Raw genomic sequence first — 13440 nt, forward strand, 5'->3', positions numbered from 1 at the left:
TACATATAAAACTAACTTTCATTGTTGCAAAAATCAGCCACTGGACAACAAAGTCCTTAAATCAACTGCTAACAAACAGAACAGACAGGACATAAAACCAAGGACTACCAATTCTTGCCAAAACAAGTGTGGTTATGGCTTTAACAAAAGACATCTTCTAAAACCAGGACAATATGACACCATCCCTAAAATAAATAACCTTTACAATCTGTAAAAAGTACCATGTCCTTTTCTTTGAAGGCAGCTAAACAGGGAATGGGCCAATGGCTTCTGATGTACAATGAAACAACAGATAAAACAGTTATTCTTGAGGAATAACTAAGCCTACCTCTCTCAATAATAGACTGGCGTTTAATAGAGAGATATAGAAAAAAACAGGATGCCAAGATAAAGCCAAAAAAAATAAACAGCTAAATTAAAAAGACATCAATAATTTCCAAAATTTAAAATCCTAAATCATGGACATGACACTAATGGAATTCAGATGTTTTCTGGTACATGAACTGCTCTCACCAAATGTGAGGTCAAACTGTTGACCTTGTATACATCTTAGTTCACAAAAGAGTCTGTCAAAAACGCTAAGCCTATGGGCTAAAGACAAATGCCCCAACTTTACAAAGGAACATTAGGTGACTGTCCAGGCTGCCAACTGTCTCTGTCTACTCTTACAAGACTCCTAAAAAATGCTTACATCCTTCTCCCAGTTCTCAGGTAATGTTATATCCTTCTGAGGTCTTTGATATGGTTAAAGACTAAATAGTTATAATTTCCTCAGTTATGATAAACAAGTTAGATATAAAAACCTTAGACTCACAAATATAAGATAGATAAAATATCTTCTTTAATATTATAACTGTAATTCTTATTTAATAATTGTTTTGTTATGTAATTGTACTATATAAAAATTAAGACCTTCCTTTAAAAAAAAAAAAAAAAAAGAAAAAATGCTATGGATATCGCTCTGTGTAAATAAAGTTGTGATTGGCCAGTGGCCAGGCAGGAAGTATAGGCGGGACAAGAGAGAAGAGAATTCTGGGAAATAGAAGGCTGGGGAGAGACACCGCCAGCCGCCGCCATGAGAAACAACATGTAAAGACACTGGTAAGCCACAAGCCATGTGACAAAGTATAGATTAATATAAAAATGGGTTAATTTAAGATAAGAAAAGTAGATAACAAGCAGCCTGCCACGGCCATACAGTTTGTAAAACAATATAAGTTTCTATGTGTTTACTTGGTTGGGTCTGAGAGACTGTGGGACTGGTGGGTGACAGAGATTTGTCCTGACTGGGCCAGACAGAAAAACTCTAACTACAATTAGAAGCCATTGTTGCTTCAAGTTCCAACACAGACGGGAAACTCTCTAGAAATGCCCTGGGACTCCAACACCAAATTGGGAGTGCTGAGACATCCAGTCTCATGGTCTGAACAACTATACATTCTTGGCCTTTCTCCAAAGCAATAGCCATTGTTGGACTACTCAGACCACACAGCCTGTAAGCCACTTTAATCACACACACATACACACACACACACACACACACACACACACACACACACACACAGGACAGCACACCACACTCAATACTCTTAGATATTCAAGTAGTCAAAAAAAAAAAAAATTATCACTACCCCTTTACCTTTTCCTGGTAAGCCAGTATGCTCAAAATGGTTAAATCAAACAAAAACAACAAACGGGGAAACTTGGCTCCTCCCATTTTTCATCTTCAGTCTTGTGCATCTATTTGACATTAAACTACATGCACATGCCATACTTCTTTTTTCTTGAAAATACTTTAAAAGATGACTTCTTAGCAACTAGTTGAAAACAGCATGGTGGAAACCCTGAGTCATCTCAGCTGATTCTAGATGGAAGAGTCTGTGTTCATCTGTGATCAGTGAGTAAAGAAAGAGCCGAAGACTTTTAAAATGCAATGTTTATTTTTATACTGCAATTGATGAATCCTTGACAAGCAGCCTTCCAAGGTTGACTTGAAAGGACTCTACATAAATGGTTACACCGTATCGCTGGTAGATACCTTTCAGAAACTGCAGTAATCGAGTTCATTATGAGAGAAGGTGCTTGTGGGTTAGCTGAGGAAGAAAAGACCAACATATCACATATAAATTCACAAAGGGCTGAAGTTATACACTGGAAACAATGAAGTGATTCCGATGGTAAAGTATCCATGGTGATGATTCAAGTAGCCAATTCAATGTCTCATGATATGATTAGTTTTTAAAAAGGAAAGCAAGGTGGAGAATGTCAATCCCAAAAGCTGAGACCATGATTCAATCACATCTGCACACCAAGAACAGCTGACCAAGGAGGGCCTTCTCCTTGTCCATCATTTCCCTTTCTCCCTTTCTTCAGAGCACTTAATGCTCTGAACGCTTCCAATGTATTGGCTTACACACATAAAGCCTATCACACTCCCAGAATGAAAACCCAAGAAAGCCAGGGTCTGCAGTCTTGTTCACAGCTGAGGGCATCCTGAATGATGCCCAGTGCCTCCTGTGTGAAGAGTTTTGAGTAAACATTAAAATGATGGAGAGTCAATGAATGAGCACCTAGTAGGGCCAGTGCCAAGGGCCATGGGAGTATACAGCAGGTGACCACTAGTGTCTGACAAGTCAACCCACCAGGCATATAACTCCCTGATGGGGAGCCCCACCTGGCAAAGCTGTGGGGTCACTGGCTGTGGAAACCAGTTGTTTTCTGTCTAACTTTGTCGGGTGCCACTGCTGTGCCTCCCTAATAAGAACAGCTGTGGGGTGCTTTCCACAGCCCTTTGGTAGTGTGTTTTACATCTCTGGACACACTTACAGTTGTGGATGGTCAGGTTATGATTTCTGTTTAAGCTGTATAATTTTGATGTATAGAAACAATACTAGGATGTTTTACATTACTCAGACTGACATAGGATTCTCAGTCACAAAGACAGCCTTTCACACATTTTGCAAAGACCTTAGAACAAATTCAATACAGACAAAGCTGGCCCTGCAGAATACACACAAAGACTAATTCCCAGGTGTTGTTTATTGCTAAATCAAGGCCAGGCTGTTTACATCAAGACAGAGTCCTTGCAGTACCTCCCTTTCTGCACGTACCCTGACTGCTGAAGTTTCAGCCAATTGTTTAACGTCTGGGACCCCTCACCAACTTAGAGCTATGGGCTTGGGTCAATGTGACATGACTAACCTAAGAGAAACTATGTGACTTAGCTTGGGTTTTGAGAATGAGTAGGGCCCTGAAAATGTAACTTATAATTGTCCAGAGTTTGGCTGAAAGCTGCAGCGGTGGTGTGGAGAGAGATGGCCGTGTAGAGCTATGTGAGTGGGGTGTGTGTGTGTGTGTGTGTGTGTGTGTGTGTGTGTGCGTGCGCGCGCGCGCGCGCGCTGAGTGAGAGATGAAGTATGAAGAAGATTCATGAGGAAAGTGTGAGGGAGGGAGTGGTTGAAGGAGTGAGTAAAGATTGAGTGAATAATCTAGCCCAAGTGTGTGTGTGAGTGAGTGTGAGAGAGAGCCGTGTGACAGAGCTGCTGCTGTGTGAGGAGCTGTGCCTAGGAACTGTGCAAAGTGCTGTAGGTGAGAGAGAGAGCTGTGTCAATGAGATGTTTACCTGTGGCTGTGTGGAGATTTGTAACTGTGGAGGCAAGGAAGATGAAGCTGTGTAGAAAAGAGATGCAGAAGAGAAATGGATGTAAAAGATAGATGTGCAGCCACGTGAAATGTGTATGTATGTAAAGATATAGAGCTTTGTGCAGTATGGTGGAGATAGGTAGCAGTGTGGACACAGAAAGAGTAGGAGACCATTTCTTAAGATGAAGTAAAAGAGAAAGTTATCATCAGAAAGCATGTTTGCTCATTTCACCAGTCATAGATAGATGAATACATGTTCTTAATTACCCTCAGATAAAAAAAGTTTCCTACCCTGAGAGGACCATGGCAGCTGATCTCTCATGCTCTGCGTTAGGCTAGTAAGCAAGGTACATTACAAAATTTTTCTCAGAAATTTAGAATCATTTTCTGATCACTGGGAGAAAATTTATAACAACTCTTGCAAGTGATTAAGAGCTTAGGGTGAACCTTGGTATCAGAACCTTGTTATTTACTGACTAGATTCATGGTAGAGTTGTAACCCTCAGTAGCTACAGAGAAAATATGGTCGACCATGCAGGTATTGTTGAGCCTAGCACACGGGGAACTGTGAGCCAGATGATGGAACGGTGTTATATATTTGTGTAGTAACTGGTTCATAGATTTCCCCTCAAGAGGACAGTTTGCTGTTACTTTGAAGCCAGGTTACTTCTAGCTGCACTTTATTTGAAATGCTTCAATTGCTCCAGGCTGACTACAGAAGAATCTAAAATCTTTAGCAAGGAATAAAAGCCCCTCCATACGTAACTGACAGCTTCTTTCCCAGGACCCAGTTTCTCATGTGTGAACTAGGCTCCAGCAAATAGACTCTACTCTGAAGAAGGCAAGCAGGCTATTTCTCTTCTCATCATTTAACCTCCTTCAGCTGAGAAGCCCTCCCCTTCTGACACACATTTGGTTAAAATTCCACAAAGCCTTCCCAAGCACCCTTATCAAGGGGGATCCTCCTGCCCCAAGTCCCCTCCAGTGCAGCCTGTGTTCTATCACACATCCTTCTCCCAGGAAGATTTGGTCTAGGGCTGCTCCTGAAAACTGAGTTTCACACCCCTTTTGCCATGTTTTACCCCTTATTGTAAAAACTTCTTACAGGGCCCCCAAACTCCCACTCCCATTTCCCATGAGTGTGAAAAAATGTCCCCTCAGCTATTTAGTATGCTTCCAACTTCACTCAAGGCTCGGTTCATAGGTCATCTCCAATGAGAGGTTATCTTTTATCATCCTGATCGAAGAACCTCCCCTTCTCATTTTCCTAAAAGGAACTGCTCTTCTCAATAGAAGAAATATAAGCCTTAGCCAACGTTTTCTTTGTAGCAGTGATGTAATATGATATTATATATTTATTATGTATTATATAGTGTATTTTTTTCCTTCTAGAATGTAAAGTTTGTGAGCATGGGACTTCCTTTGGTGCATTGCTGTATTGGTGAAGATGGTGGATGAATGTCTCTATGTCTCATTACACACTTTGCCTTGCAATTTTGCTGTTTTCTCTGCTGGACAGCAAGGATGTATACCATTCATCTTAGTTTCCAACTCCTTCCTAGTTCTTTAAAGTAACCTGGAGTGACTCTGTGATACTCCTCATATGACTGAGTGACATCAATTATAGTTACCCACTAACAGTTCCCAAGAAAGGGATTCTGAATCTCTGTATTGCAAAAGCTGATGAATACAACTGTATTTCCACTGACGCTTATCAGAAATTCTTAAGACTATATATATTTTAAAACTCAGGATCGCCGGGTGGCAGTGGTGTAGGCCTTTAGTCCCAGCATTCGGGAGGCAGGGCCAGGCAGATCTCTGTGAGTTTGAGGCCAGCCTGGTCTACAGAGTGAGATCCAGGACAGACACCAAAACTACACAGAAAAACCCTGTCTCAAAAAAAAAAATAAAAACCCCAAAAACCTCAGGATCATTCTCACTTAAAAAGTGCCCTGAAATCATACACATCAACAGTTCTGCTACAGAGTATCTGAAAAGTCCTGTTATCGTGATAAATAATGCTTAAGTCAGCTCAGGCTGCCAAGTGGACAGTGATGGCAAACGTTAAGAGCATGGGGTTTTGGAATCATGGCCATGTTCTGTCATGGAGTTCATCAAAACTGAGGAAGTTGGGAATGTCTTATTTAATGCATTGATGTAAAACATCTTAAAAAAAATGGATGACACATTTTTAATATGTGCATTAAAATATGAATGTAAGACTATTTGCTGTATTTTACAGATGAGCAAACTTGGGCTTAAAGAGGATTTTGGCCACTTGCTTTCACAGTTAGTAACTCGCTAAGCTGTATCTGAACCAAAGCTACCTCACTGTACCAAGGCACACTCTGGACCATCTCGCCAATCGCAGGTCACAGGGCACAGAATTTATTTTATTTTTTTTTTAATTCTTGCCAGGTTTTTTTTTGTGATGGCAAATCTAAGGAGAGTTCTGTAACTCAAGAAAATGTGAAAAATTCTCAGGAAAAATCCAAGTTCCTCCTTGTAAAAACATGCTAGCTCTATCTCTATGTAGCCAATGCTTAGTTGGTAATTTAATGGAAAATGTATTTATTCATCTATACCAATGGTGGGAGGGGTTATGCAGACAGTCCTGGAACTCTATGTAGACCAGGCTGGCCTTGAATTCACACTGATCCTCTTGCCTTAGCCTCCTGTGTGCTGGGATTACAAATGTGCACCACCACACCCAGCGCCAACATTCTGGATGTTTGTAACGAGAGATCAAGAGATTTCAGATAATTAATAAAATACATAGGCACAGTTACTTCCCTGGATTCCTTTGCAGACCCATGACCTTCAGGTCTCAGGTCTGCTGTCCCCTGAAACACCAAAGAAGGGAGGAGAGACCATCAAAAGGCACTAGGAGAGATAATATGGAGATAAAGTCTCTTTCAAGAACATTGTAGTTGACTGTTTTAAAGCTAAGCAGAAGTTGACAAAATGTATATGTGATGAGAGACATTTGAAACTGGTTCAGAATCACCAAATATCACAGTGGTACTTTGGCATTAAGCAGTCAATAATGTAAGAACAATAAAGCTCAATTTAAAAAATCCCTACGCAGGCCTACAGCTCCAGCTGAAGACTCAGTCTGGACCTTACCACGCTTGTGGGAAAGCCTCCTGTTATGAGCAATGCAGCAGGAAGAAGACAACAGTAGCAACAACAACAACATTTAGTTACTTTACATATAAAGCAGATAAATATAAAGACGAGGTATAAGAAATGAAAATAACATATACACTAAAAACATCCCAACAGAAACGGGCTTTATTTAAAGCAGACAAGTGAATTCTTCCATTAGCATCAACTTCTTCAAGACTCAAGGATATGGAAATGAAAGGTGGTGCTCTGTAATGTAGAGAGGTGAAGATTGACCCAAGAGTAACTGTATTGCCCTTCAAAAAGCCCTTGTAAGGGTTCCCTCAATCCAAAAGACTGTTAGATCTTGGGTTAGAGTGTGCATACAACATCCTCATTTGAAAGTGACCTATCTAGCTTAATGAAAACCTTTCAGAAGGAAATGTCTGTGTATGTGAGTATCATAAATTATATTTAAGTTTAGAAATGAAATAAAGTACAAATCTCAGTTTAAATACTAACACAGAAATTAAAAAAAAAACAACTTTAACATTATTACTCATGATGTCTTGTTACATGGTTCCTAGGTACAAACATGTACAAAACAGATCATTATTTCTAACTGACACCTCAACTCATGACTTCCCCTAAATCTAGTGCGACCAGATTAGCTATGGGAGTCCCTCCAAACTTTACACAGGGATTTGCTGCCATTCATACAGCCTACACAAATGAGGATAATTTATGACAGGCTGTTTTAACGTAGTGTAAATCCAATGAAACATTATAACTATAAGGGGTAAGAAGACAAAGATAAAACTGCATATAATGTTCACTGTTTGCCACTTTCATTAACCCTTTCCTTTAAAGTCTTCTCACTGTGGTCACATTTTTAGAACTTCAGATTATGTGTTTAACTTTTTGTTGGGTTGGTCAGCACCTTGATTAACATGAGCCATCACAACAAGGAAAGCGTATAGATAGATAAGAGTGAGATCACGGGGACAAAAACAGGAGAAGGACTTTTTTTGTGTCCTAAGACATGAAACAGAAAGGATGAGAGAGTAAACAAACAAATAAAGTGTTCACAGTGCAACATGCCAGATTCGTAGTTTCATTTGAAACCAAGAGCAAATCATGAAACGTCATGAAAAAATATAAGTAAAGGTAAAATCTCCTAGAGTAATTACTAAATGAAGTTAAAATTACCACAATGATCAGTAAACCCCAGAAGAAAAGTGAACAGCGCTTTCATTTCAGGCCCCTCTTAAACATCACACAACTTTTCAAAGTTAATGCATGAACTTGGTAGGTTTGGCCACGCTGCACAATTTCTTTTTTAAAAAATACAGTATACAGAAAAAAATTATTATATTCCCCATTTTGTATCATAAGCTGGAAACCTAAGAGCAAAAGATCTAGGGTTTTAAGTTATTTACAAATACAGCAGGTTCATCCACCAGAGTGGCTTGGCTTCTGTCCCAAGGAGATGTCACCTTCGCTGGCAGTGTCCGTCAGTTCTCTGTCCCCACAGGAGGCTGTTTCATCTACTGCGCATCATTCATTTTGAACAGTTCCAACAGGGCCCCAACAGCTCCAAAATAACCCTACAAAACAACAGAGAACCGCTGTAGGATTGTTTCTTGAGTTTTAGTCAAAGAACTATTACTGTCACTAGTTTTCAGAATGCTGCCCTGAACTTTACAGATGTATAAAGTTAAAAACAGAATTCATGGCTGGGGATATGGGCTAGAAGCAGGACCCGTAGTTAGCATAATAGAGGCTATGCAGTTGACTTCCTGCAACACAAAACAAACAAACGCTGATCTCTTTGCAAATAGATTGAGTGATCAAATAACTATAATTTATCTGAATGCATATTTATCTATACTAATATAGGAAAGAACTTAGGGCTGTATCTGGCATATGGTATCACTGCCTTCCTGTAAAATAGAAGCTAATTATTTCTATGAAAATGAAGATTTCTAAAACTCAGCTGTTTTAGGAACTAGCTGTTTAGTCATTGGACTACTAAATGCAACAAAATACCAAAGAGTGGGTGGCTTATAGACAACAGAACTTCATTTCCTAGCTTTCTGGAGGCGGGGCAGTCCAAAATCATGGTGTTTGTCAAAGCCATGCTCCTTGTGGCATGCTGAGTCACCTTAACCTGGCTTTGCAAAGGAGGCCTCTTTTGTAGGGATGCTAATTTCTTCCCAGAAAGCTTAGCCCTCAACTTCTCATAACATTGTCTTGGGGTTAGGATTTTAGTGTAGGAAGGGGTGGGGAGGATACTAGGACATGCAAATACCAAGTTCCCTAGCTAACTAGTCTCCAAAGGGCTGAAGACACAGCTCCTTGTTTGCCTGGCTCAGTAGTTACCTCAGAGATGGTGCGGATCTGTCAGGATCTTTACTGCAGCTGCTGAGGCCTCATCACATACTAGAAATTATTCTGAGTTCTTTGCATGTGTTAAATCATTTCATCATCAATCACGGGCACATCGCCTCAACATACTGACTTCACACATGGTGGATAACTACACAGAAGTATGGCTGCTGGGTCATCTAACTCTACTTTTAATTCTCCAAAGAACTTTTCATACTGTTCCTACAACAGTCATAATAATAATTCACATTTCCAAATGACTTTTTATTTTCATTTCAGTAACCATCTTCAAATTTCCACTTGACGAAGAAAGCTTCCACTGTATAACTGACTTTTTGGGGGGGGGTGGGAGTGGGGAAGGTAATAAATATGAAGTTTAAAAGGCAATTTTCTACTTGATCAATTTTGAAATACAGAGACCTACCTCATATGTTATACAATCCAAAATACACATAGAATAATTAAGTCCCCATGAGTCTGACCTACCTCATGTTCCAAAAACAGTGCTTTCAGTTGTCCTTTAGACCAAAAGTCCATGGCATATGCTAGCAACTTCATTGAGACCATATTGATTCTGAGAAAGTTCCCAACAAATACAACTCTGTCAATATTCTGAAAAACAAACAAACAAAAACAACAGGAAAACAATTAAACCAGGGCTTAAAACAGCATTTAGTAAAGACTCATTGTTATGTGTGGTTGTAGATGACCCTGCTCAGTCAATGTCTGTAAATGGAACTATTTCAGCATCTCCAAAGTTAAACCGACAGAGCATTCCACAGAACAGGAGAAGCAGGTTTTGGTCGGGCTATGCTGGCTTTTTCTTAATGTGACAACAAACTCGAATCAGTTGGGAAGAGGATCCTCAGCTGAGGTGTCTCCATCAGATTGGTCTGTAGGCAAGTCTGTGGGGGCATTTTCATGATTGACGGGGTGTGTCATGTGGTGTCATGGCTGGCTTGTCTAAGGCTGAACAGGTCAGCCTCAGTAAGCAGCTTTCCTCTGTGGTCTCTGCCTCAGGCCCCAACTCCAGGGTCTTGCTCCACTTGTGTTGCTGCCTTGGCTTCCCTCAATGATGGAGTTTGATTAGGAAATGAAGGCCCAGTAAATCCTTTCCACCCCAGACTGCCTCCTCATTCTCTTTATCACAGCAACAGAAAGCAAACTAGAGCATGGGCAAAGCAGACATGATAAGGAACAGGTCGTTAGGTTATTATTTACAGTTATTATGCTACATTACATTAGGCCTGATATATCTTCAGTTTACAACATATACATTATATATATAATTGAAAATGGAGTTGAAGTTACAGTTAAATCTGTCCCTCAGCACCCCCCCAAACTCCAAGTATAAAACACTATTACAACCAATTTATAAATGAAATGAATGGCTGTGGTGTGGTTTGTTCATCTACTAAGACTGGGATATAATAAAGAAATAATATCCACCTCTTCCTTCAAGAGTAGAATATCTTGTTTGAGCAACAGAAGGGTTAAAATATGGTCACAAAAATGCATGCCATGTGTGTAGATTTTGATTCTGTGAAACACTGATGAACATTCCTCTCATTCCAGGCATGCAGACAGGCTTCAGCTCCCGAAGTTCTTCCCACTCTACCCTAAGGTATTTCTGAAGCTAAAGACCGAGCTCAGCCTGCAGATGCTGGACCAAGGCCAGTTGCCATGGTCACTCAGATCAAAGGCAAGAGAGCCTTGGACAGTTATTTTCTGCTCTGTCTACCACCAGTGATCAAGGTCTTGGAGTATCATCTTTGAAATGTCTCAAGTTTTAACAATGGATGTCCATGAAGACATTAGTCACTGAAAATATTCCGTGGGTGAAGGACTCAGGCACTTTCAGTATATTTCCATTAGACATAAAGTCTGCAGCTGCAAACTAACCAGACTACAGAACATGCAAGGTAAAGAAAGAGTACATCTTTTAGTTAAAGAGGAATTTAACTAAACTTAGGGGGTACAAGGTAGAATTCCTGTATCACCCTACTAGGGAGACAGATGGAGTAGAGTCAGCATTAAATTCTAACAAGCATTTCATATTTCAAAGAAAGGCCAGGTGGGTCAAAATTACAAATGTTTGACCAAGAAGGATAATGAGAGAGGTGACTAAGGAAAATAGAAGTGAGCTCTTCTCAAGAGTGCTGTAAGGCTGGAGAGGCAGCTCAGCAGCTAAGGGTGCATGCTGCTCTTGCAAAGGACCAGAGTTTGGTTCCCAGCACACACACGAGGCAGTTCATAAGCGCCTATAACTCCAGCTCCAGGGTGTCCAACGCTTCTGACTTCTGCAATCCCCTGTACTCTTGTTCACATAGCTACATGGGCAGATACCAACACACACATAATTGAGAATAATAAAAACTAATGTCGAAGTAGAAGAGCTGTGATACTCAGAATCTAGTAACATTGATTTGTTTACTTGAAAAATTATCTTCAGTACACGTCAAATGAAATGATTTGTTAATTAACAAAGAGTTCCTGCAAACCAACAAGAAAGCAGGCTCAACAATCCAACACACAATGGGTGAATAGTATATTAACAGACTGTTCACATGTGCACAAAATGAGAATTACTAAGCAAGATGGCTCAGTGGGTAAAGGTGCTTGCTGTTAAGCCTGATGACTTGAATTTAATGCCTCGAACCAGCAGAGCACAAGAAAAAAACTGACTCCCTCGAGCTGTCCTCTGACAAGGACCATAGTATATTTGCACAACTAGACACATCCACACAGAAACACACAAATACATGTAATTTAAGGAACTTTTGCCAGGCGGTGGTGGCACACCCCTTTAATCCCAGCACTTGGGAGGCAGAGGCAGGCGGACCTCTGTGAGTTCCAGGCCAGCCTGGTCTCCAAATAGAGTTCCAGGAAAAGCGCAAAGCTACACAGAGAAACCCAGTTTCTGTCTCTTGAATTCTGGTACTAAAGGTGTGGGCTCCTACATCCAATTAAAATTTTATCTTACAGATAATACTGACATTTATACAAAATTGTATGTTGTATAAATGTGTGCATAATACATATGTATAAAACACACACACACACACACACACACACACATATATATATGTATATACTGTAGGATTTTTGATAATGCAAAGGTTTAAAAAATACCCTAAGTATCAGAAAAGTGCTCAAGTCTTTAACAGCATGTAGAGTACTAGACAGCTACTACAAATGTTGAAACAGAAATACAGCAATCTCAAGACACACTGTGTAAAACAGTGAGAGTCAATATTTTCAGAGGTGCCTATCTGAAGCATGTGCAGGCTGATAATGATGGTGGAACTAAACTTCTGATGTTTAAGCTAAAAAGAGGAGTAGAAGAAGGAGAAACAAGAAAAGAGAAAGATGAGGCATGGGTGGCCAAGTCCTAGAAACCACTCAGAATGAACTAATACATGGGAGTCCTTTATCCTCTGTCCTTCATATATGCCCAGAAACTTTTCACAATAAAAATCCAAACCAGCAAAGCAGGATGCAGCATAGTACGTAGAGGGTGGACTGTATAGTTTGTGGTTATTTCTCATCTGATTCTCCAGAAGATCTGGGTTCAATTCCCAGGACCCACATGTCAGTTCACTAATTGTCTGTAACTCCAGTCCCAGAGTATCTGATGCCCTCTTCTATCCTTGGTAGGCACTTCACACATGTAGTGCACAGAAATATACTCAGGCAAGACACTCATACATATACAAATACACTTTGAAAAAGATAGAATGTTCTGTAGAACTTGCTATCTTTGAAAGCACATGTTTATGTCAATCCATATAAAACAGAATAAGGACAAACCAAATCTGAAAACAAGGGACCTTCCCTAGTGAGACTGAAGGGGAGGTGAGTGTAGAAATGGACTTGCTTCCCTGACTGCCTGTCTGCTGTCTTTGGGACTCTGCATTCATTATCTATTCAAAACTAAATAAAAGGTGCAGTGCTTGCTTCTGGGAGAGAAATGACATCAACAGCCTTAGCCAGCTGAGGTGGACCTTGTATGTAACAATACCAACTGTCCGAGCAAGATGTGCCCACAGTACAACAGTGCTAAGTGTACTATGAGGTAACCTACTGCTTTCAGATTGGAACTGAGACACACTTCCCAGGAGGAAATTCACATCTGGTGATACATACCCAGTCAAAACTTGTGCCTGGGGAGGTCAAGAGGCCCTATTTGGGAAGCTATTGTGTTTGCTAAAAGAACATGATGTGCCTACCAAAATTATCTTCTAAATAGTTGTCTGTGCCCATGGATTAGAGATGACATCAGCTTTAGTCAAAGGAGCTTCTTGC

At 40.2% G+C, this 13440-nt stretch overlaps 1 protein-coding gene across 3 annotated transcripts in view; it reads right to left on the reverse strand.

The window, feature by feature from the left end:
• Positions 1–6307: 6307 nt before the first annotated feature.
• Pank1 (pantothenate kinase 1) overlaps positions 6308–13440 on the reverse strand; it is a 66532-nt gene continuing 59399 nt past the window's right edge. For all 3 annotated transcript variants that reach the window (XM_036167123.1, XM_036167115.1, XM_036167128.1), the window contains 2 exons: positions 9622–9747; positions 6308–8354 (listed from right to left, as the gene is read on the reverse strand). In XM_036167123.1, coding sequence (XP_036023016.1) covers positions 8295–8354; positions 9622–9747 — 186 coding nt within the window. In that variant the 3' untranslated portion in view covers positions 6308–8294. The remainder of the gene's footprint in view (positions 8355–9621; positions 9748–13440) is intronic.

This window comes from Onychomys torridus, chromosome 1 (genome assembly GCF_903995425.1).
Source record: "Onychomys torridus chromosome 1, mOncTor1.1, whole genome shotgun sequence".
Taxonomy (NCBI): domain Eukaryota; kingdom Metazoa; phylum Chordata; class Mammalia; order Rodentia; family Cricetidae; genus Onychomys; species Onychomys torridus.